The sequence below is a fragment of the Leptidea sinapis genome, chromosome 45, assembly GCF_905404315.1.
Source record: "Leptidea sinapis chromosome 45, ilLepSina1.1, whole genome shotgun sequence".
Taxonomy (NCBI): Eukaryota; Metazoa; Arthropoda; class Insecta; order Lepidoptera; family Pieridae; genus Leptidea; species Leptidea sinapis.
The window spans coordinates 3,854,579-3,878,135 of NC_066309.1; the positions used below are offsets into that span (position 1 = coordinate 3,854,579).

The 23,557-nt window shown below is 34.8% G+C and overlaps 1 protein-coding gene across 3 annotated transcripts; it reads right to left on the bottom strand.

The window, feature by feature from the left end:
- Positions 1–283: 283 nt before the first annotated feature.
- Positions 284–21,631, bottom strand: LOC126977454 (dynein regulatory complex protein 1). Of its 3 annotated transcripts, none has more exons than XM_050826251.1 (16): positions 21,347–21,631; positions 17,929–18,116; positions 16,298–16,533; positions 15,157–15,363; positions 14,587–14,754; positions 13,660–14,038; positions 13,348–13,424; positions 13,140–13,265; positions 11,606–11,728; positions 10,528–10,594; positions 10,001–10,085; positions 7,461–7,540; positions 4,199–4,330; positions 3,323–3,425; positions 2,230–2,393; positions 284–547 (listed from the first exon to the last, which is right to left on the bottom strand). In XM_050826251.1, exons 1-16 carry the CDS (start codon positions 21,487–21,489, stop codon positions 351–353), a joined length of 2,475 nt encoding a protein of 824 aa, XP_050682208.1. In that variant the 5' UTR covers positions 21,490–21,631; the 3' UTR covers positions 284–350. The 3 variants fall into 3 exon arrangements, with proteins under 3 accessions (XP_050682208.1, XP_050682211.1, XP_050682210.1); XM_050826254.1 differs by lacking the exon at positions 21,347–21,631 and adding an exon at positions 20,456–20,594; XM_050826253.1 differs by lacking the exons at positions 284–547; positions 2,230–2,393 and having other exon boundaries at positions 3,319–3,425.
- Positions 21,632–23,557: the final 1,926 nt, after the last annotated feature.

Below are 23,557 nucleotides of genomic sequence, written 5' to 3' on the forward strand. Positions count from 1 at the left end.
CCTTAAACACATAAAATGTCATCTTAAATGGCTCTGACAGGACCACCGAATAAACCTGATAAGTGCAATTTACTTTACAATGCACGGAACATTGATCGATACTGTAATGCCGGTGCGACAGCAAAATAAAGGTAACGAACGAAACATTAATTTGTACGGTTCACCGAAAGCGAATGAGAAGGGAGTTTCATTTTTTCACATTTCATTCTTCCGATCGCTGCTGTTCTTTACATATGTAATTTTAGGGTTTATCATTACATTAGAATTAAACAAAACATTTTCTGAAGTCTAAATAATTTAATAAATATATGAACATAAAAAAATATATTTAACAAAAATAACTTAAACAATTATATGGGTGGTAGTGCATCAATTTTATTCTTTTGAAACTCTTCAACAGCGGCAGTAAATAAGGGCAAAGCTTGTTGCATATATTGGGGCTTCGCCTTTGATCCTGGTAGCTTTGGTAACCCGCCCCTTATCAGTCGACGTAGCGCAACGTTTTTCTTACGCAGGATAACGACTTCGTCGTGTATTCGCTCACGTTCTGCAAATAATAATATAATTATACTGTACTATCGATCACGTCTGCGACAATAAATTGTTCAGATAAGACGAGGTCAATAGTATTTCTATCGGAGCAAGTGGAGTCAATACAAAATTTGAGTTAATCATATTCGTATTTTACATTCTTAAATATTATCAAACCTCGCTGTGTCATTTTTATTTTCTATTTCATTTTTTCTCAGCTGCAAGTGGTAAAAAAGTACTTCTGCTTAGGTACATCTATTATATATATAAAACAAAGTCGTGTTAGTTACACCGTTTATAACTCAAGAACGGCTAGACCAATTTTTCTTTTGTTGGAATTTTTAGATTTCTCTTAGTCTGGAATAGGATAATAAGTAATAAAATATCAAACAAATCACGAAAAAATATTATTATAAAAAAAATATTTTCTGATACATTTTGTATGGATTGACATTTTGATGACATCTCGAGAATAGAAAGAATTCAATGAAGTTTTTTGTTAGTTTCACGATACAACTGACAGTGTACGTCATGTTATTCAAGTTGACTGGTTGGTGTGTTTGTTTCGAATTTCTATTAGCTTATTGTGCCGATATTATCATTAACAATGTCACAACCAAGACGATCAAATTATTCCCGACAAAGACGTAATGCAACTAGGATTCGAAATATTGCGAATGAAAGACTAAAGAAGAACATGAAATTGCAGGTGAAAAGAACCGCGTTAGTATGGATCGACTTCGTGCTATGAATCACAAAAGTAATGCGAGGCAGCCCGTAAAACGGATCGGCTGGCAATACGAAATCGTCCAGTAAAACCTCAGAGATCAACAACTATCTAGCAACTAACTAACTATCAACTATAAGATCAAAAAATACACAGCCATTAAAAAATCATTAACGAACTTGATTTTTTTTATTTCCTTATATTTATTATCCTATTAAAATATTGAAACTAATTAAATCCAAAATCTGCTTATTGCCTTTAAGGCGGAACAATGTTCGCCGGGTCGCCGGGTCAGTAACCTAATATAATAATATTTTTATACAAGAGGGGGCTGTATACCGGCAACAGGCCAACGTGGAGGAACGTTGTGAGGTAACCATCCATGCATCAAGTGACGCGTTGCCGACCTTTAAATTGGGTATATCGGATTGGGAAAACTGCAATTGGTAACAGAACCGTAATTGATTCCACAAAGTGGAAACATCATGCGGATATAATTTTGCATTTAAACGTAATGTTCAGTGGTGCAATTAGGCTGCTGGTATTAACCCAAACAGCTCCTCTGAACACTCCCCGTGATAGATGCGGTAGAAGATGCAGAGAGAGGCCATATCTGTTATTTGTTTCCCTAAATATATTTCAAAATGTTTCAACTGTTACGATATTGCAGATCTTTCTGATTTTAACACATTTCTGTTTTTAACACATTTTAGATTTTATTGATAAGCGAAATTAGCATGGAGTGTTTACCTTTAAATGATTTTGCATGACCTATGCACATAATGTAAATAGTTTAAGAAATATTAATTATGTAAAATCACCGGTAAACCCAACTATTAAATAAGTAAATAAATCATACAACGCCAAAGAATCAAGCCAATCGGAGATGACTTTATTGCCGATGATTCGAGCCACTCTTCGTCGTATGCGATCAAACGGAAGAAGCTGTTACTAGAGTACAACATGCTCACCTTGTAAGATAGTCAGATATTGGTTAAGCCCTGTAAGTAAACCGTCCCAAAATCGATCCTTCTCGAATGTGTACACGTTCCTCCATTGTGACCAGTAGGAAACTATATCTGCTGGCTTCATTATGCGGGAGGTGGTTGTAAAATCTGGTGGCTTTAAATTGTCCCTGTAATAAACGAAGTATGATGACAAACGTATAGGTATCTGCAATGTAACTATGTGTCCCAATGATGAATATTATACACATGTCTTTGAATTGCACTCATTATAAGTATTTTTGAATTAAATAACTTAAATCCAGTGTTTCAATTTTGTTCACACTAATAAATACATAATTTTTGAAACAGTCATGCCCTTCTTTAACTTATACCAGCTTTGCATATTTGCATTTCTTTTTACTTGAACTTTTCCAAAACTGCTGTTTAGATAATATTATGGTCCAGCTCTTATTATAAGCCCATATTCTAGAACATCAATCTCAGTAACATCAATGTTGATGCAGAATATTGTTGCCGATGTCTCTATTTCGATTTGAGATTTTTTTTAATTAAAACATTTAAAATAGCACATACCAGTAGTATCATCATCAACAGCCGGAAGTTGCCACTGTTGGACAAAGGTTTCCGCGAAAGATCTCCACGACAATCGGTTCTGCACTGCCCTCATCCAACCATCGAAGATCGTCGGTCCATCTTGTGGAGAGCCTACCATCACTATGTCTTCCGGAACGTGGTCGCCATTCGACGACTTTAGTGCCCCAACGTCTATCTGTCCGTTAAGCTATGTGCCCTGCCCACTACCTCTTCAGTTTTGCAATCATGTGGGCTATGTCAGTGACTTTGATTCTCCTACATCTCCTCATTTCTGATTCGGTCTGCTGGGGAAACTCCGAGCATAGCCCTCCCCATTGCACTCTGAGCGACCATGAGCTTTCTCATCAGTCGCATTGTCTGCGTACCGTAAGTCATCACTGGATACACACACAGGTTGAAAATAAAGTATTTGGGACGAGAAGATTTTACGGAGCTTACCGACCGGTATATATAGCGATTACCGTCAAATAAGTAGATTATGTACTATGCTAATTTTACTTACAAAATTTCGTAGAGCTTTTTCTTTTCTGACGGAACGAACATTGACATGAACTCGTTCAAAGCAGACAACACTTGCATTGGCTCGATTTCTAGATTGTGTCCCACTAGAAGTTTTAAAACAAACCTTTTAGGTCAAACATCAATACAACTTCTTTTATATCAAACCTTTTGATTTTGAGCTCTGCTTTAAACATTTCCTGTAGGTTTAAAATTCTTAAATTCATTCATTAAGCAGTAGATAAGATGATAGTGATGTGGCAGATATAATAAAAACAACATAAAATCTGGAACTGTTGGTAAGGCCAATTTAAAATTCCCCAACAAGAACAAGAAAAAAGCGAAGAAAAATATAATCGTGGCATCCATCGAAGGTATCGTCTATGTCCTAGCGGACATCATCATCGACGGACATCTCAAATAAAAACTAGGTTAGTAATAAATACTAACCTAGCTAACTAACTAATTCGAGAAAATTTAATTTAATTAAAATACGAACACCAGTTAATTACGATTGTAATGATAAAGTAAGTTAATATTATAAATACCACCATAATAAACATGCGTAAAACTTGGCTACTTTCTTTTAATAAATATATAATATAGTCACTCACTTATTATAACCAATATTAAAAAGTAACCGCCAAAAATTATTGCTATGTAATGAGAGCTGGGTTGTCATACAAAAAAGAAATTTTACTTTTAATTTTTTTTCCTAACTGGGAATTCTGGTCTTAATTAAAATTAAATTCTGGAAAACTTAAAAAAAGAAACAGCTTTGACGTAATAAATTATTTTACCTTAAATCGGATCTCGGCAAATTCAACAGGAGTTGGTAAAGTTGCCAGGTTACACGTCTGAATATTATAGTTTCACTCACGTGCACATAAAAATGGATTATTTTTCTTGGTGCCCGCAACGACGGTGGGCTGCGAGGCGACCGTCACACCCCGCGTGCCCGTTCGTCGAGCGGAGCCGCCGTCAGATGGCGCTTCCGGCACTGCTACTGAATCTACAATAATATTGTCTAGTTCACTTCCGATAAGTACATGTTATAAGGACAATTTGTCTATGACTAACTAATGAAAAACATCACGAGTTCGGTATATTACCAGACCTGTCTCACTCCCCGTGTAGGTATCGAAAACTTTGAAATCGTAAGTACGCGCGGCGGCCTCTACAGAGAGGCTATCCAGTAAGGAATTAGTAGTATTATGTATCAGTAGTATTAAAATACAACGAAATGTAGAATTAACTCGCGTCAATCAAACATATACATAAATTATAAAACACTTAAAGGAATTAGCAAAGGCGTACCTACTAACACTTAAATATGTGCGAATGCAACGATGACTGGTCCATGCGTCAATTCGTGAACGGTTGCTGCTTGTGGTGACCACCTGTTATAGTTAAATCATTGTATTTGTTGGATGTGATTACTAATTATGACAGTAATCACGACCATCATGTTCACCAAGCATCCTTACACGGGCAATGATTTCAAGCCCTAAAGGTTTATGCATCCAATATACTATAATCTTTATTAATTTTCATGAAATTAATTATTATTTTTAAACACGATTCATTTTGGATGCAGCACCTTACAAACTAATTTGTTATGTATATTACAGCCATTGTAAAATACTCTATTTAAAGAAAAGAATGGCCGTTGAGTTTCTTGTTTGTTCTTCTCACGAGCTCTACTTTTCCGAACATAGTATGGTAGATTCAGTACTTTAAATGAAATATTTGTAGTGACGATTCCAGAGCGCTTTGTTTAAACCTAATTGAAACTAAAGGGCGATCACTCCATTCCCAATCTGTTGTATCATTAAGAAAGTCATTTATGTTATAGTAACCTTTACTTTCTTTAATTCTTTTGAATAACGTTATACTTTTGTTTTGAACATTTTCTGGGATCCTGTTGTAAAAGCATATACATCGCCCCACAAAAGACTTACTAACTCGACTTAGCCGAGTAGTAGGCATCATAAGTTTATGTCTGCTCCTGGTGTTAACATTATGGTTTTGACAGTTTCTGGCAAATTCACTTATGTGACTATGAACATACATTACATTATCAAGAATATATTGAGAAGCAACAGTCAACATGTTAATTTCTTTGAATTTTGCTCTCAATGATTCTTTAGGACCTAGGTTATAAATAGCGCGAATATCCCTCTTCTGCAGCATAAATATTGTATTAATATCGGCAGCGTTGCCCCATAGCAATATAGCATAGGATATAATACTATGAAAATAACTAAAGTATACTAGTCGCGCGGTATCTATGTCAGTTAATTGTCTAATCTTTTTTACCGCGTATGCTGCAAGAACTAAGTCTGTTCGCCAATCCTTCAATATGGGGGCCCCATTGTAATTTGGAATCTAGAGTTATGCCAAGAAATATAGCATATTCCACCGGTTCTATCACCTCTCCGTTTAACAAAACATTTGCATTTACATTTTTGACATTTGGTACGGTAAATTTAATGTATTTAGTTTTCTTGCTATTTAACAATAGGTTATTAGCGCTAAACCAGTACACGATGTCAGATAAAATATCGTTCACTTCGTCATACATAGCTTGGTTTCCTTTCACTTTGAAAATCAGTGAAGTGCAAACAATACTACCTTATGTTTTTTCTCTATAAGATTAGGAAGATCATTTATATAGATAAGGAAGAGGAACGGTCCAAGAATAGACCCTTGTGGTACCCCCATACTGAGAAGAGTCCCAGGAGATCTCTTGCCATTCACGTCAACCCTCTGAATTCTATTGTTTAGATATGAAGTCAGAAGATCGAGCGCAGTTCTTTTTATGCCATAGTGGTATAGCTTCCCGACCAGCGTTTGAATGTTGAACACAATCAAAAGCTTTAGATAAATCACAGAAGATGCCAAGTGCATTCTGCGATTCCTCCCAGGCATCAAAAATATTCTTGATCAGCTCAACACCTGCATGCGTTGTTGAACGTCCCCTAGTAAAGCCAAATTGTTTCAAATGAAGTAACTTATGAGAGTTAAAGTAAGTAAGCATTTGGCTTAAAATTATATTTTTCAAAAATTTTACTAAGGGTCGGCAAAACCGACACAGGGCGATAGTTATTTGGAAGAAGAGTCAGAAGAGCAACCCGACTTAAATATTGATGTAATTTTACTATGTTTCAGAAGGTCAGGAAACACGCCACGACTAATACAATTATTAAAGACTATTGCAAGATATGGTGCTATGACATCAATTATTGAACTTATTATTTTAACAGAAATGCCCCATATATCAGCAGTTTTTTTCATGTCGAGAGACTTAAAAGTTATAATTATTTCTCCAGGGCTAATAAAACTAAAATTGAAAGTTTGTTGGCACTCTTTAACATTTTCCAGAAGAAGTGACTCAGCAATACTGGTGGAGGAGACAAGAGTGTTTGTGATAGAAACTGGAATGTCAGAAAAAAAATTCTCAAAAGCAGAAGCAACATCCTGCTGAGATTGAATTATAGTATTGTTTATTGATAAATTGTATTCAATGTTGTGGTCTTTCACTCTTCCAGATTCCCTGTAATAGATAAGTATGTAAACCACGAATGGCCATAAAATAATGGTTGCGTTACCACTAACACACAACTCAACACAGCTAGTAGAAAGAACAGAGGTGATCGCTTCTCAATAGCTTACTTACAATCAAAATATCAGTGAACAATACAATACAATACTTATATTTTTCTGATTTACCCTACTTCTGCTATCGCGATTGTGTTTCTCTAGAGAGCTGTTATTTCTATTTTTAAGGTCTGCACGGGAATGTAGACATAGGTGATCGTAACTTACCTACTGTCATTTTAAATTTAGAACTGAAAATAGAAGTAAAAATTTAAATTTAGTTTAGTATCAAACGTGCAGTGATTTGACATTAGTTTAGAAATAGTAGTAATTACAGTATGGATATTGACTACGAAGTATAATCCGGCTAAGTTTTAAAGCGAACAGTTGCTTAAAACGTAGTGGATTTCGGCTATGTCCTTTTTTACAATATTATAGCCGTCATCTGTCAATCTGTCAATGACTGCAAGTTTCATACAATCGAGTGAATTGATTTTTCTTAGAGAGTTCGCTAGCCTGCATATAGATACGACAGAGCTTACTTCGAGCATCATGACACTTCTGCATTATTTCATCCGCTTCAGCCATAAGAGCTTGATCTTCCGGAGACAGCTCGTGACCCCTAAAAGTTTTATATACCGAGATCAGTAAAACATCACTAATTACGCGGTAAAGTGGAAGTCCGACTAGATACAAGACATTGTTCCGTACCATCGTGCAAGATGTAGCACTATGAAATTAAAAAAATATACAAAATAAACATTATGATTAACATTTTTATTATTTGTTTTTTAAAGGGACAAACTCTGTCCGCGGGTTGTATCGCATAAACCAGAATAGCTAAAATTTTAGTAATACTAAATTAAAAAAATAAAGTACAGTTGCAAAATAGAAAAACATGTTTTTTTTAATAGTTATTAGCAAAGTGATATAAGCCAGGGTTCCTTTTATTTGATAAATATTTCATATAATATTATAGTATGTATCGTTCAGTGTACATATCCCAAAAATATCCCACTAACTAAGGTATTAAAACACTTAATAGGGGCGTACCAATCGTATATTCACCAGTTACATAATAAGTAAGGTCACAGTTCTATAATAAACTTAGATAATGCGTCCTTGATGGCTTAGGGCGACATCTATGAACAATATCAAACTGTAATCGATTACAAACCCTAACATTCAGGAAAAAATAAAATACTGAATTAGATAATTATTTGTACAACTTTCAACTAAATTGAGGCTTATTGGAAGCTCACGTTAATATTAAATTAAAATTTTTCTAAATTGGGCAAAAAAGTACTCTTTTTTGCCAATACATATTGTATTTACATTTTTATAATTTGTAGTAAAGGCGTATTAACCACGTGGCAAGAGTACTCTACGGGCCCCGCGCAATTGATTGGGACCCCACATATTTTAACCCGTGAGTTTCTGGACTGGACTCTTCTCTGCCTGAGCGTAATGTTTTGAGTGAAACTTATTAAGATGTACCCCCTTATTCATAATGGTCCGCTAACTTTAAACAGCCGCTAAGGAGTGTTTTTTCTCATTCTGACTTAGGTCAATAGAAGAAGACAGAGTGAGAATTAGCAATGCTTTAAGTTAGCAGACTATTATGAATAAGGGGGATAGTATATAGAATTCACTTGATGTCAGAAAAACGTGAAACGATACAACTTTCCCAAGATAATCCTCGTTCGTGACCGACTATTTCCAATATAGACCGAGGCCTCTTTGAAAGAATTTGCTACTGGCCACACGTTTGCTTAATCCGGCACTGAGTTAAGTCAATGATAATTTATACTTAAAGCGATAGGTTTTAATTATTACTGCCTTATTCATAATAAAACGCTTTTCCAAGGTATAAAGCTATATTAGTTAAAACGTGTTTAAAGCCTATTAAACGTTCGATAAAATTCCTTATTCATATTTGTTAGATAAATCTCCCATAACTAATACGTCCCTATAGTACGCAATGTTGCCATTTCGTACAAAAAAACATGATTTTAACTAATTTAATGAGGAACTGTCAATGGAAACAGACATCTTTTCAATGTTAATGGTTTGTCAGTCAAAGTAATTCGATGTCAGAATAATTAAAAACTTCAAAAATCTAAGTTTTGAAGTCTGCAGGTTGTCAATCTATGACGGATATCCAACAACTTTGAGCGGGAAGCTATGACATTATTTAACGAACAGCTGATCGATGTCGGCCATGTTTTTTTGCGTTCGAGTGCTTTAAATAGGTTTATAGAAGGGTCCTGGCTACTCTAAGTCACGTCAAGTTTACCTTTCCGGATCGGCGCGCTCCGGATCTCGCTGTACACTGTAGATCGGCAAGCTTCCGGCAATTTCGCGGCATTTTCCCCGTGTGTATTATTTTACGTGTAGTTATAAAATACTTATAACTAGGGTGATTTGAGTGACTGTAACTGAAAGCTATTGAAACAAGCTATAAGACCATGTATAAATTATTCATATTGTCTTTCTTTTTTATTTCACACAGACTTTTCATTCGAAAAAAAGTGTAAAAATAGGTATATTTTAAAATAAATATTGTTATTATTGTTAATTACTTGTTTTATTTATTTCCTTTTATGTTTTTGTAATGAATAGTATATGTTCATTATAAAATAAAGCTTAAATCTCCACAAAGAACGATCTTCGTGTAAAGTCTTGATAACGACCGCTCGCTGCGCCGGCCGGGAACAAGTGGACACATAAGTGCTTTGTCCGTAAAGCTATGACGTCGAATATTGGTGGCCTTGAATCGTAACGGATCGAAATGTGTTTGGGAATTCACTCGTTCATAACTGCGTAGGCAAATAAACCATCTTGTACACCTAATAAGGGTGAAAACTGGATGAGGTAAAAGAGTGCCCCGCGGCACAGCCGCTCTCATTGTTTTTTGAATTACCAGTGCCCGCGGGCACGTCCGATGCGGAAAGGTTTATCGAAGAGATAATGAGCGTTTTAGCTCTAATATGCGATTATGAATACCATTTTTTAAAAAGCGTTTATTAGCGATGTTTTAAATCTCCGCTGTGTCATTATGAATAAGACAGTAAGAGTTGACCTGAATCCAACATGAGCGGAACGCGAGGTGCTCGCCGACACACTCCTTGCCACGCTGGATCGCTGTCGCACTGAGCCCCGTTCCCCTAAAATTATATAAAATATACGCAATATAAACACGTAAGCGTAAAGTAATAATTCATAAAAAAAAGTAATCATGCTGTAACAAAAAGTGTGTTAGAAAACAAAAATCCTAAAAAAATATTCCTCGTACAGTATTGCTATTTTACGTTGCAGAAAGAATTATAGTAGTGCAATAAAGAAGGTATAACATACTTAAAACCAATGACGATATTAATATACCGCATAGTTTAATTAAATAACGTTTATTTAATATCATTAAATTATTTACATACAATAAGAAAGATATGATTTTATTTTACAACTTCTGGAAATTTATTTTATTCGCATTCATTGTACAACTTTAATAATGATAATATTCTAAGCTGATGTTTACGAGCTGTTTGCCTGACAGTGTAAATGAGACGTAAGTATTCTGCGATATGGTAATGTACTCATAATATGTACCTCCACGTCCAGATTTAATACTCATACTTGCATGGTGGGATACACTGTCCTCTGCTGCTTCGGTGATCTAAAAATGAAATTCAAATTAGCTTAACAATCAACAGCAGAGTAAATTGGGCGAGTTTGAGTAAACGATAAAAATGCTTTAGATCGGTAGTTTATATTAGTAAAAATAATTAGCGGGCCGCAATAAGTAATTATATAAGAAAATGCATGCTTTTTATCTACAATTGAGTTTGCGTTACACAACTGACAAGAGGTGAGGTGATTACAAAATGGGCCGGCACACCCAGAAAAATATCATTCTCTCATTTCTTCTTAAAATAGTGGACTAACCGCTGTGTTTTGTTCGTATATCATGGGCTATTAAGAGGCATTCCTCTTAGGCTTAAGGGCTTAGGGCTTAAGACAAAAAAGCGGCGTACCGTCAAAAGATTTGAGGAAAAACAAGCATATTGGCAGAATTGGTGACAGACTGGAGCGCCTTTGTCGACAACTTTGTCGAAGCCAGTTTGAAGGCATCCGTCCAAGAGTTAGCGTTAAAAAGTAAAACAGTGTCATCGGTGTACGACATGATTGTTGCGTTCGAGAGGGGGTTCATGTTAGTCGCTTGATTGAGAAACAGAATTATGGGAATGAGAAATAGAATATGACCTAGAATACTTCCTTGAGGAATACCATATTCAATATACAAGTCATCGCTAGTGACACTTTCTATCTAAACACGTTGAGTGCGACAAATAAGATAGCTCTGAAAAAGATCGTATGGAGTCCCACGCATTCCTAGGTCATTAAGTTCATGTAGGAGCTTGGGAATTGAAACAATGTCAAAAGCCTTAGCGAGATCTAGAAATATAGCTTTTTTTCCATGTTTCTTACTATATAGTCTGTAAATTTATGGACTTACGTAAGTCATTCGTAGATTATTCACGTCAAAAATCGTATTGTGATGAAGCTACGAACTTATTTTTCTGTAAGTACTCGACAAGTCGTTTAGTTTACGCAATACGCAAATAATTCTTTCAATAATTTTGGATAAAGCGGGTAAAATTTGCAATAATAAGTATGTATAGCTTACTGCGAAAGTTGGATCCACAATATCTGAAGCCCCTTCGAACCCAACACATATGGGACAAAATGCGTAGTTAAGGAATACTTTACATAATAATTCAATATCCTCTTCGGCTTGAATCTCCAGAGCCTAAAACACAAATAAAACATGAGTTATAAATAAGAGTCTCCGCATTTTTCAAACTAAAATGAAAATTATTTTCGGTATCGCGTCATCTAACCTAACATCAACACCATGTTAAGGTGCCAATAAGCAAATAATATATAATAGTACAAGTACCTACTATAAGTTAGATATTTAACTAAGTTATGTATTAAAATATATAAGATATGTAAAATTATTAGTAAACATAGTATTTATTGTACATGTAACTTATTGGTATACCTTATTTAAATAAGTAATAATGAGTTCTGATTTAGCCCATAAACAAATTTAGCTTTAGCCATGAACAATTAGCAATAGCTACATATATTGTGGGTATTATATTTTGAGGGCATCATATTTTCAAACGACGGACACAGGACGGTCGGCTTAGTTGTTAAGAGCGCTAGCTGGGACTTAACCCCAGAGGTACGGGTTCGAATCCCACATCGTCTTCATTTAAATTTTAATAAAGTAATTACGGTAATTAAATTAATGTAATTAATGTTCTGTAGGTATTACAGGTGTCACAGACTGAAAGCATGTATCACAATCTACAACGGTAGACAGTGAACGGTAGCAGTACCTTCGCTTGTCCCCACTGCTTAATATAAATACGTAAAATATACAGTATTCTAGCATATAGTGAAACAATGCGTGCTAGAGAGCAGAACAACTTTTAACCGAGATACAGCAGGAAAGAAAAGGAAAGCGACTCTATGGTTACTGTAACCAATTTTGATTCACAAGTCATAAACAGTGAGCCATGCTTGGCTCCTTAAATCGTTAACCGTGAGTTAAACTAAAAGTGACCCCCACCTGCGCCGACTGTGAACACCAGAGCACAACAAACACAAACTTTCAAACTTAAATATCAAAATATACAATGCTTATATCATAAAATACTTGATAATTATTTACATTAACAATAAAATGTTAATTGTAACAAATAGTTACGATTTTGCCGACCCCGAAACTAGTTGAAACTGTATCTTCGGGGTCAGTGATTCCTCGACAAATGTCACATAAATATAATAAATAAAAAATAAATGAGTGTGTGTATATGTACTCCGAAGAATGAAAAGTTGCCGGACCGTTAGAACTTGCCATTCTGAGTCAAGCAGATTGGTTGGGTATCGGATAGGTTTATAACGGATTATCTTAAGAATAGCTCATTGAGCTCTTTTAAAACTTAATATAATAGTTATGCAGACTCCACCCCAAACAGGGTAACATTGACGTCTTAATTCAAAAAAGAGTAAGATAAAAAAATCACAAATGAAAATTCAGTATTTTATAAAAATCATGTATAGTGTATTATTAATAATATTAATAAATAGTAATGAATTATATTATATTATTAATTATATTATATTATTAATAAATAGTAATGAATTACCATGAAAATGGAGTCCAGCGTGCAGAGATTTCTCGATGTCAGTTCGTACTTTTCAATCAATTTCAGAAGGCGATCTTCGACCAAAAACCCAGTGTTGTCAGCGACCAATTGTAGAATGTGGCGTATCTACATTATATCTACATGATAGATTAATTACAATAATAATAATATAAATTTCTAAATTCACAAAAACGCTTACATAACCTACCAATTTGTCTTTTCCTACAGCATTATTAGGATCACCTTCAATGGCTAACTGCTTTGTAACAGTTGGTTTTGATATTTCTGGAAAAAAAAATAATATGAGATTCATATGATAAAATTGTTCGTATTCGAGACCTGCGTTGAATTTCACAATAAACGACTGCTTAAAATCAGCGTATGAATTAAAAATACGTAGAAAGTGTGTAGAAAGTAAAACATAAGTTTGAGGTTAAGACTTGGGCAGCACTTGTTGACTTTTTCGGTTCGATCGTTTTGCAGAAGATGCCAATGACTCATAAAAAAATTTAAAGTTTACCAGGTTTATGAAACGGGCTCTTAGGTGGTGGCGGAGGGGGTGGAGGCGGTGGTTCAGCCAGGATGTGCGCATGTAGTGCTACTTCTGCTTGCCTTAACTCCTTCGCCAAGTTGGAACACTCCACCGCTGACATACGCCACACTTGTGTGAACTTGTAGTTATTGACATAGGAGAACTGATATGACTTTTTCTCCAACTCTGCCATTGCTTCAATTAGCTTTACAACTTCGGCGTCAGCTTTGATCTCTTCAATAGCTCCGTCTGAAGCGGCCTTGCGAATTTTCGCGCGAAGCTTATTAGCCACGTCCGACATTTTGTTAAGTTTCCGCTTCTGCTCTGATTTCACAAAAACATTTTCTTCCTCCCTTTTTTTCAATACCTTCACAAGAGAAATTTCCTATGAATTTGCAAGTCCCATCTTTTGAAAAATAAATAGAAATTTCAGTGGCAAAACTAAAAGTAGTGAAATATATCACTGAGAAGTGTGGTTAAAACTACTACTTCAGTAAGTTGACCAGTTTCTAAGGTGTTATCTTTATTTTCATTTGGGAGACTATACTTCCGAATAGCATAGTAGACATAATGTGCGTAAATTAGGTATGACAATTCGGCGTTTTAAGTGATTAGATTTTATTTTGCTGAGACAAAATAATCATGATATAAATAATAAGTAGTCGCATCAACAGCAGCAACAATTGTATGATGCTGTTAGGTACATACTAAATTTTTAGGACTATGTCATCAAAGCCAATTTTTAATTATTCGGGAGATATGTTAGAAGTGAGTGTTGGAACTCATAGGTGTAATTTAATAAAACACGCCATTTATCGAAGCCTCTTATGCATATTATTAAGTATGAAGCACAGACAAGAGGAGAGTCCCAGTCTTTTTTTCTTGGCGAAAAATGTTCACCGTAAAATTACTCACCTGGTAATTATATCCAATTTTTTCAGTATTTATGAGACATGTCGCTTTCAATTTCTCCAACTCCTTTTGCAAATCTTGAATTAAAGACTCAAGTTCGATTTTAGCTTCCCTATATTTTGAATGATGATCCCACATTATACTTTCTACCTCTAATTTATATTCTTCAAGCTAGAAAGAGAAGCACAATTATTCTAAAAACTTAAGTAGTCGGTATGTGCTACGTAAGTTGAAGAAATTTTTATACATTTGTCAGAAAGTACTTAATATATCGTATTTGCTAGAAACACAATCAAAAATAGCCTTCAATGTGTGAGTCAAACAGATCACGTTTCTAGTGCCGTGATGAAAACGACTGACGGAAAACAAATTTACCAGCTTTTTGGAATACCAAAAAGCTGGTAAATTACCCGGTACTACCCGGAAATAGGAATACACAAATTGATCCTGGTTCTGTATACTTATATGAAGATGTTTTATTCATAAAATCCACTATGAACAGGCAAGCTATGCAAATTTAATCGGAGAGGAAAAGTCTAAAAGGAGTTCTGCGACATTTATGTATCTACTGACCTGCTCAAATTTATATTCCAAATGGGCAACTTCCTCCTTATCTCGCTGCTTGTACAGTGCCTCCCACCTCTTATTATTGTGTTCCACCATGGCCTCTCTTTCTATGTCTATGGCATACTCGATTAGACTCAGTTGCTTTTCGTAAGCTCTTTGCATTATTGTTATCTGTTTCTCAATTCTTCCTGAAAGTTCCTTTATGTCGTTGTCCTGAAAAATATCAGAATATGATATAGTAGTAGGTAGGTATAATATTTAATATAAGGTTATTACCTATTATATATATATTTATGTAAAAATAAACACATAATGTGAGTGCTTTTGAAAAATATTATACGATATCCATAATATTATCACTATCATTGAGAAAAATTGTCAGGAACCTCAACAATAGCTCTGTTGGCCTAGCAGCTGATTTTCTAATTGAAATTTTAACTCGACGATTTGAAATTGACATTAATCCATTTTCAGGTTTTGACATTTCAATAATCGGTCAGTTGAACGCAATCTCTTTTCAATTCTTCTAAAATGATTTTGTTATTTAATGGGATTTAGAAATTAAGATTGACATAATGAGATTCAGATTCAGGAACGATTGACTGCTGACATAGAATCTGGTTTATAATGATACATTGATAATATTGACACACTTTTACACAAATTATCTTGCCCCAAACTAGGCATGGCCTGTACTATGGGTACAAGACAACGATATATTTAATACAATATACTTACTTAAACTTACATAAATACATATAAACATCCATGACTCGGAAACAAACATCCATATTCATCATATAAATGATTGCACCTACCGGGATTCGAACCCGGGACCTCTAGCTTAGCAGTCAGGGTCACTAACCATTCGGCTATGCGGTCGTCATGATAATAACCCTAGTTCCAATATAGAAAGCGACCGTAAGACACTTCATAATATATCCTATGACATTACTATTTTAATGACTATAAATGCTGGTTTGTTAATTAGGTGGATAGAAATATAATCGTAGGCTTGAATTTAGAACCAGCAATTATTACAATTAATTGAATGAAAATTTATATCTCAATTATGATTTCAAGCTTAATGACCCTCGGATTCTTATATCGCTCCGTTTTTTCGCACATAATGAGTATTATAACGTACTTGTTTCTCCAAATCTTCGTAATAACTCTCATCCATTCGTTTAAGCTGTTGTTTCAAATCGTCAATAAGTTTATTCTTTTGCTCTAGAAGATTATCACACCTCTTCTTCTGTTCTCCGATAGCCTCGTCTATGTCAAGCGGGTCCTTTATTGCAAGCATCCTATCCCAATTAGAACTTATAACTTCATATTGTGTTTGAGCCTCGGCAGCTTCAGCTTCAATTTTATCGATGGATTCTGATAGATAAATCAACAACTATTATTATTTCACGCTACATATATACAAATACGTTACTTTTGTATAGCTACGGCCCGACCCAATGAATCGTTTCATATACATAAGCTTAAACGTATGCTAAAAAACATACATAGATACCTATATTACGTTTACGAAAATAGCTATAAAGGCCATAGATCAAGTCTATAAGCTAGCAACAAAAAAGGCGCAAAGTCAGCCAATTCTCCAATTTAAAGTACTTTTTTCACTTCAAGGCAGGGCCCCTCAGATGTGTGGTCACACATATCTAAGAGATTCTAGAATCATCGACGATTGTGCCTCCGATCGATTTATTTTTTGCCGTGCGTAGAGATGTGTGGTCTCTCTACTTCTTCTACCTCGTATCACAAGGAATTTGAAGTCCGACTACGAAAATCCACCGGTACCACTGTGATGACTAGAGCGTTTTAGAAAAATATTTTTGCTCCGCACAGCTACATTGTGGAAACATAATATACCTAAGTATATGTTAGAAATCCGCGTGTTTTGTCACTGTCGTCAAAACTGCATAAAGGCAAGAAAATATTCTAAATGATGGATTTATGAGTGGAGATGCCATCTGTAGTAATAGAAACCTTCAAGGTATAGCATACTCATACCCTTACGGCTGACATGGCGGGATGGGTTTCACTTTCCGTCAGTTGAGCTAAGTGGCTCAACGGGAAGGTTCCCGTTTGCCTCTCTAATATAAAAAATCAAGTAAGTATTTAGAACTGTTTTATTTACAATATTTGGCCCCCGATCATTCCTGAGATGTGTAGCCACATAATTCAACAACCGTATTGTACCTACCAACGTGATAGTAAGTAAGCTGTATAATAGGTATATTGTTTATCTAAGCATTCAAAATTATCAAACAGGATGAGTAAAATACAAATTCAAGTAAGTATTTTTATTCAAAATAGAACTTAAAATCACTTATTGAACGTCAAAAACTACCACCCATTCAAAATAGTACTATGCCTCAAACCTGAGCAATGGGCGCAAGAAACTCAGCGGGCTTTTTTTATATAAAAATATTTATATATAAATCATTTCATTCGCAGTCTTTGGTGTCATTAATAAAATCATTTATGTTATGATATTTGAATACCTCAATTATACCATTATATTATAATGTAATATACCTTTACCACGCAAAGTTTTTTAACAATTCTTTTAAATTTCTTTCTGGGATCATGTTTTTAAAGAATATACATCGCCCAATAAAAGACTTACAAACTCGACTTAACCGAGTAGTAGGCATAACAAGTTTATGTAAAGATTGAGTTGAGTTGGGAGCAAGTTAAAATGTTTAAAACAGTCTATATTAGCTTATTTCTAAGAACAGGTACAATAAGTCCCACTACAGGTACCTCGAGTGGTATCAGCAAACAACGCTCGTCGAATGACTTCCCTCTCATCAGTCGTAACTTTAACATTTGTAACTTTAGCAGCGCCCTCTAATGCAAGTCTCTGCAACTCTTCGGCTGCTGCAGACGTGGCTTGCTCTATGAGACCTGGTTCCTCTTCTTTGAAAGTTTCTTCAGATGTCTGTTCCGCTCTAGGATTGATAAGAGGGATATCAAAGATTTTTCATCTCTATAGAAATTTATACCAATAAAAAACTACATTTAAAAAAAACCGACTTCAAAAACTCAAAAGTATAAAATAACTTAATAGAGATTTAGTTTAGTACACCTCTTATGCAAATCTTATACCTTTAATAATAATAAACTACTATTATTTGTATGTGCTACCTATTGATAGGATTTAAGTCGGTGTTTGCCCGCTAGGGGTTATTTGGTTTTAGACGATGCTATCCCGCTAAAAGTCACGCGTGGCGAGTGTAGGTACCTGCTATTACGTTTGGCCTGGCACCGACTTCAAACCTATCAATAGGTAGCACATACAAATAGTAGTATTATTAATGTTAAAGGTAAAAGATTTGCTTAGGAGGTGTATTAAATTAAAGCCCTATTAAGTTATTTTATTCTTTTGAGTTTTTGAAGTCGGTTTTTTTCATTTTTTACTATTTAATGTCATTAATCAGGTAAACTATAAGATTTCGTTGCTTTTTATTGCTATATATTAAATATTATTTTTTTTTAAGTTCCTATGGGTACGCCTACAAAAGGTTTCGCGTGCCTTAAACAATATAAATCCCCTATTTCACACTGAAATATCGTGCAGAACGTTTGTTAGCTATAAATGACAGGTAGCCGTTAATAATAATAGGTAACGGGTTAATAATAATAATAATTTAAACAAACTAAGTGAAAACTCTACTATGCTAACATCATCCACATTCCAAATGGAAAACATTCCGCATCAAACTAAAGAAGAATTACGAAAATCATAATGCACATACATAAAAAAATACCAATGGAATTGAGAACCTCCTCCTTTTCAAAGTCCGTTAAAAAGAGACGTTTGTGATTAAACATTGTATAAGATATCTGAAGATTTACACATTTTATCCTGTAGGGGAAAGTGGTTACCCTTCGTACACTTTTTAGATTTTATTTTTCTACTTTATAATTAATCGTCGAATTTATCTAGTTTATGTACCTAAGTGTAACAAATACATTGTAGTTTGCTCCAAAAAAGTCTGAAACTGTTATGTCAAAAGGTTAAGGGGTTATAGCAATTTTTATACGATAAGATATATGTGCGAACGTACCCCACTTATTGGGTAGGTTCGTACAGTAGGTGGGGTACTTTCGTACGCCATGGGGTAGATTCATACAGGGTTTTTAAAAAGCCGATTAAAGTCGTTAATTTTTTTTTAAACATTTATTTATCAATGAACTAACTTAAAATAAGTGATTTAGTTCATAGTCGATAAAACTTTCATTAGAAAAATAACAAAAGTAAAATAGTTCATCGTTAGTTTACTTATTGATAATTCTAAGACTTACAATCAGTCTAAATGACATGTTTACAATCAGTATGACATTGTAGTACAGTCTATGACAATTTAAACTTTTAAGTTTAAATTGTCATAGACTGTACTACATTGTTATTTTGATATATATATTACTATTGTTAATTACCTACTTTAGTAGGTAATTATACATTTGGTTGTTACTTTGGAACTTCTTGCACATTATAATTATTTAAATTAATTGCAAAAGAAAAAAGTGATTATGACATAGTAGTCAAATCGGATGCCCTTTAGAGCTTTGTGTGTGTTTCTGAATATGCTTACTGAAACAAATATGTCAGCCTTAGAACTTAGAACTCTTGGACTGCTTTCTTATTAAACGCGAATGATCGAGCAACACTAGTGTTTTCTGGCTTTCGCAGACTGTTGGCGTTTCGTATCCTGTATGATGCGTAAGCATCCACTCTAAGCCAGCCATTTCATTTTCGTCCCATTTCACGTGATATTTTAAATTCTTTCGCGCTTTCGCATATTCGAAGGCAAGTTTCCGAATTTGTACTGTCGTCAGCCCATAATGCATTTTGCAACAATTAGTAACATAGTCATTTATGAGTGCCTCTTCTTCCATGGAGAAAACTTGTATGTGCTTTCCAACGTTATTTTATTATTATTATTACGAAAAATATTATGTTACTGTGCTGTGTGCGCGATAATTTTAAATGGTAATACTTTAGTTTATTTCATTATAAGTGAATTTTGAGATACTAATGGTTAATAAAATCTAAAGGGGTACATTCGTATACGAATGTGCCCCCTGTATGGCTGTTCGAATGCACCCCATGCCCTTGCACATAATTAAAATTAAACTTTATACTAATTCTAATTTGGTTTGAGAAATACAACAATTATAGCTCAAAATAAACAATGTTAACATTAATCAATCATCACCATTTTATCAAAAACTTAACAATTCTACTCACAATTACGAACTAAACATAGGAAAAAAATTTACTTACCGCGCGCGAAAACACGTTACGTATTTTCAGCTGATACACCTGAGTGTGACTGGCGCGAAACTTCGCTAGCAACATGGCGGCCGGTATGGCTATGTACACAAGCAAAGGCGCGTTTGTGTACCGTTTAGTTTATCTATTAAACTAACTGTACGAATGTGCCCCGCGTACGAATGGTGACCACTTTCCCCTATTAGTTATTGTATAAATACCATTAAAAACTATAATATAAGGCCGCGAGACAGGCTTGCCAAGTGCGTTCTCAACATCTAATACGCCTCTGCATACATATCACTCCAACTGTGTTTGTGGAAATCGGAGATTACGGGTGTTAGGTGTACATTTGCCACAGGCCTGATAATTATACAATATATTCCCTGGCTCCTTTTCAGTAGGTCTTCGATGTATAAATAGTGTGAAATGTGCGCCTAATTTCATTTTCTGTTATGCCTATATCTCTGGTGGATAAACATGAAGGTATAAAATGGTTGCCCGTTGCCTCAACATACCTATTAAATATTATTACAGATAGCGTGAGCGGAGGTGATCACTTAACATCAGATGACCCGTTCGTCTGCCATAAAAAAACAGATGTCTGCAAAGCTGCAAAAGCAAAATTTTACGTCAAATGTAAGTATGAATTCATAGACTTGCTTTTATTTCTGATGCTATGAAGCATAAAATAAGGCTTATGATGAAGCCTTTCGAATGGTATGATAAAGCTACAGGGTACCTCGTGTAGCGGGTTCGATTCCCGGTTCCATTAAACAATTATTTAAAATTCTATGAACGTAGTTTAAATTGATTTTCAAATAAAATAAAGTCTTCTATCGGTTAATGTTTCATCTACAATATTTAAGGTTTGATCTATTTGATAAAGAGTTAATTAGATACCTCTTCAAAGCCTCTTGTCTTTTTTTAATTCGTAGTGCCCTAGCCATCTTCCGTTCTCCAGGATCATTCGAAGTTACTTGTGGTTCTTTCGGAGCTAACACGTCCTCTTCTTCCTCATCGAAACCTCCAAATTTACCAGCCATTTTGTGTAGATATTTTAAAAATGTTGATAGGTTTGTTTTGACTCACAGCTATACCGGTTCATAAAAAAACAATTGTTCTAAATATTTTTGTAAATTGTTCAATCTACAACTATGTTTATATAAAAGAGGACGTTTGTCGTATGGGAGACATAACAACAGTATAACGATCAAAGATAACAATATTGACGTCGACTTTTGATGCATGGTCACCATGGCAATAAACATGATGTGATTTATTTCAATGTGAATTAACACGAAGCGTATATTAGTAATAGAGCAAGAGCCCGTGGACCCCAGACCTACGTCAATTTATAAAAGCTGAAAGTTTGTCAGCGCATGCTCACCAACACAGGTAAGAAGTAAGAACGATGGTCCATTATGGAGTTTGGGTTGCAGTGGCTTTGGCAGGTAAACGGTACTAAAGGTGTGTAAAATACCGATCTAAATACATCAAAGAATAAAGAGCGATTTATTATTTTTATATCGGTATTAACTTAACAATATTATTAAAAATCACGTTATTCATTGCCAGACACCCTTAATGGTCACGAAATTATAATTTTACTTGCGACATAGTATAAAAGCTGACTTTTATGTATAACACTTGGGTAATAAGTAGATGATGTTTCCTCAGTAGCCAGACACTTTTTATAGTTCCAACCCCTTGCCAGACGTGGCTTTGGCAGGTAAACGGTACTAAAGGTGTGTAAAATACCGATCTAAATACATCAAAGGATAAAGTGTGATTTTTCAGTATTACCTTCAGAATATTATTAAAAATCACGTTATTCACTTAACATCGTGGCAACCCCTTGCCAGACACCCTTAATTTTCACGAAATTATAATTTTCGTACGTCATAGTATAAAAGCTGATTTTTATAATATATATCTAATACTTGGCACGCATTATCGCACTGTATTCTTTGATGTATTTAGATCGGTATTTTACACACCTTTAGTACCGTTTGCCTGCCAAAGCCACTGCAACCCAAACTCCATAATGGACCATCGTTCTTACCCGTGGGGGGAGCATCCGCTGACATGATTTCAGCTTTTATAAAATGACGTAGGTCTGGGGTCCACGGGTGATTGTCAAGATGCCACGTACACAAGGATCTTTACAAATAGCCAATATAAAATAGAATTTAAAAAGCTATTGTTCTTAGGTAGTACGGTATCTAGTTGGGAATGCAGCGGAGACCAATCTATGGATTAGGATAGGTTATGACCTAGGTTCATAAAATGCAGTAAGGACACTCCCATTCATCATTATTTTTATTTTGTTTATGCTTTAGACAGCTCCCGTAGTGTTATCAAATTTTCAATCTACATGGGAGGACACTGACTGAGCCATTTTAATGACCGTCCTGACAACACTAAAAATAACTTAAGATTATTATAATTTCTAAAATAACGTGTGAAAAATTAGAAAAAGCTTTATGATTGAATATTTCGTAGAATTACTTGGTTTCCTCATAATTTCTCTACTGATTTTTGTACATACCTACTATACTATATTATGCTGTAGTCTTAGATAATTTATACGTCTAGATCAGTGTCTGGATAGTCTCTTGCAACAGCAATCGATAAAAAAAAGGTCGGGTTTATTACTTTAGTGTGAGTGACAAGCTAAGTCTAACACTCGCGATTTGTATACTTTGTGTTAGCGTGCGTGCATTGCTCAAAATAGAGGTTACCTCTTAGCTCATTTTTTTAACGGTTTCACAGCTGTCTAAACGAATAAATTATCTAATGCTGTAGTTATTTATATTTTTATATAGTCAAATCTTCGTTATTTCAGTCATTATAAGTTTTTCCTGAAACAAACTTCACTCTGACATCGTTTTTGAAGAAAATGGCATTGAATATCGAAGGATTACCGTTTATTGTGAAGTTTTTTGTAAGCCAGCATCACGGAACAAGTCATTTTTCAGGATGCCTTCTTAACACGTTGGTGGACAGTAACGCTCACAATCTCACTCTAACGCGTGTCGACATGCTCTTCGTCTAGTTATGCAGAAGTCGATGGTGACAAATCTTCATATTCTGACTAGACTCGACTCAATG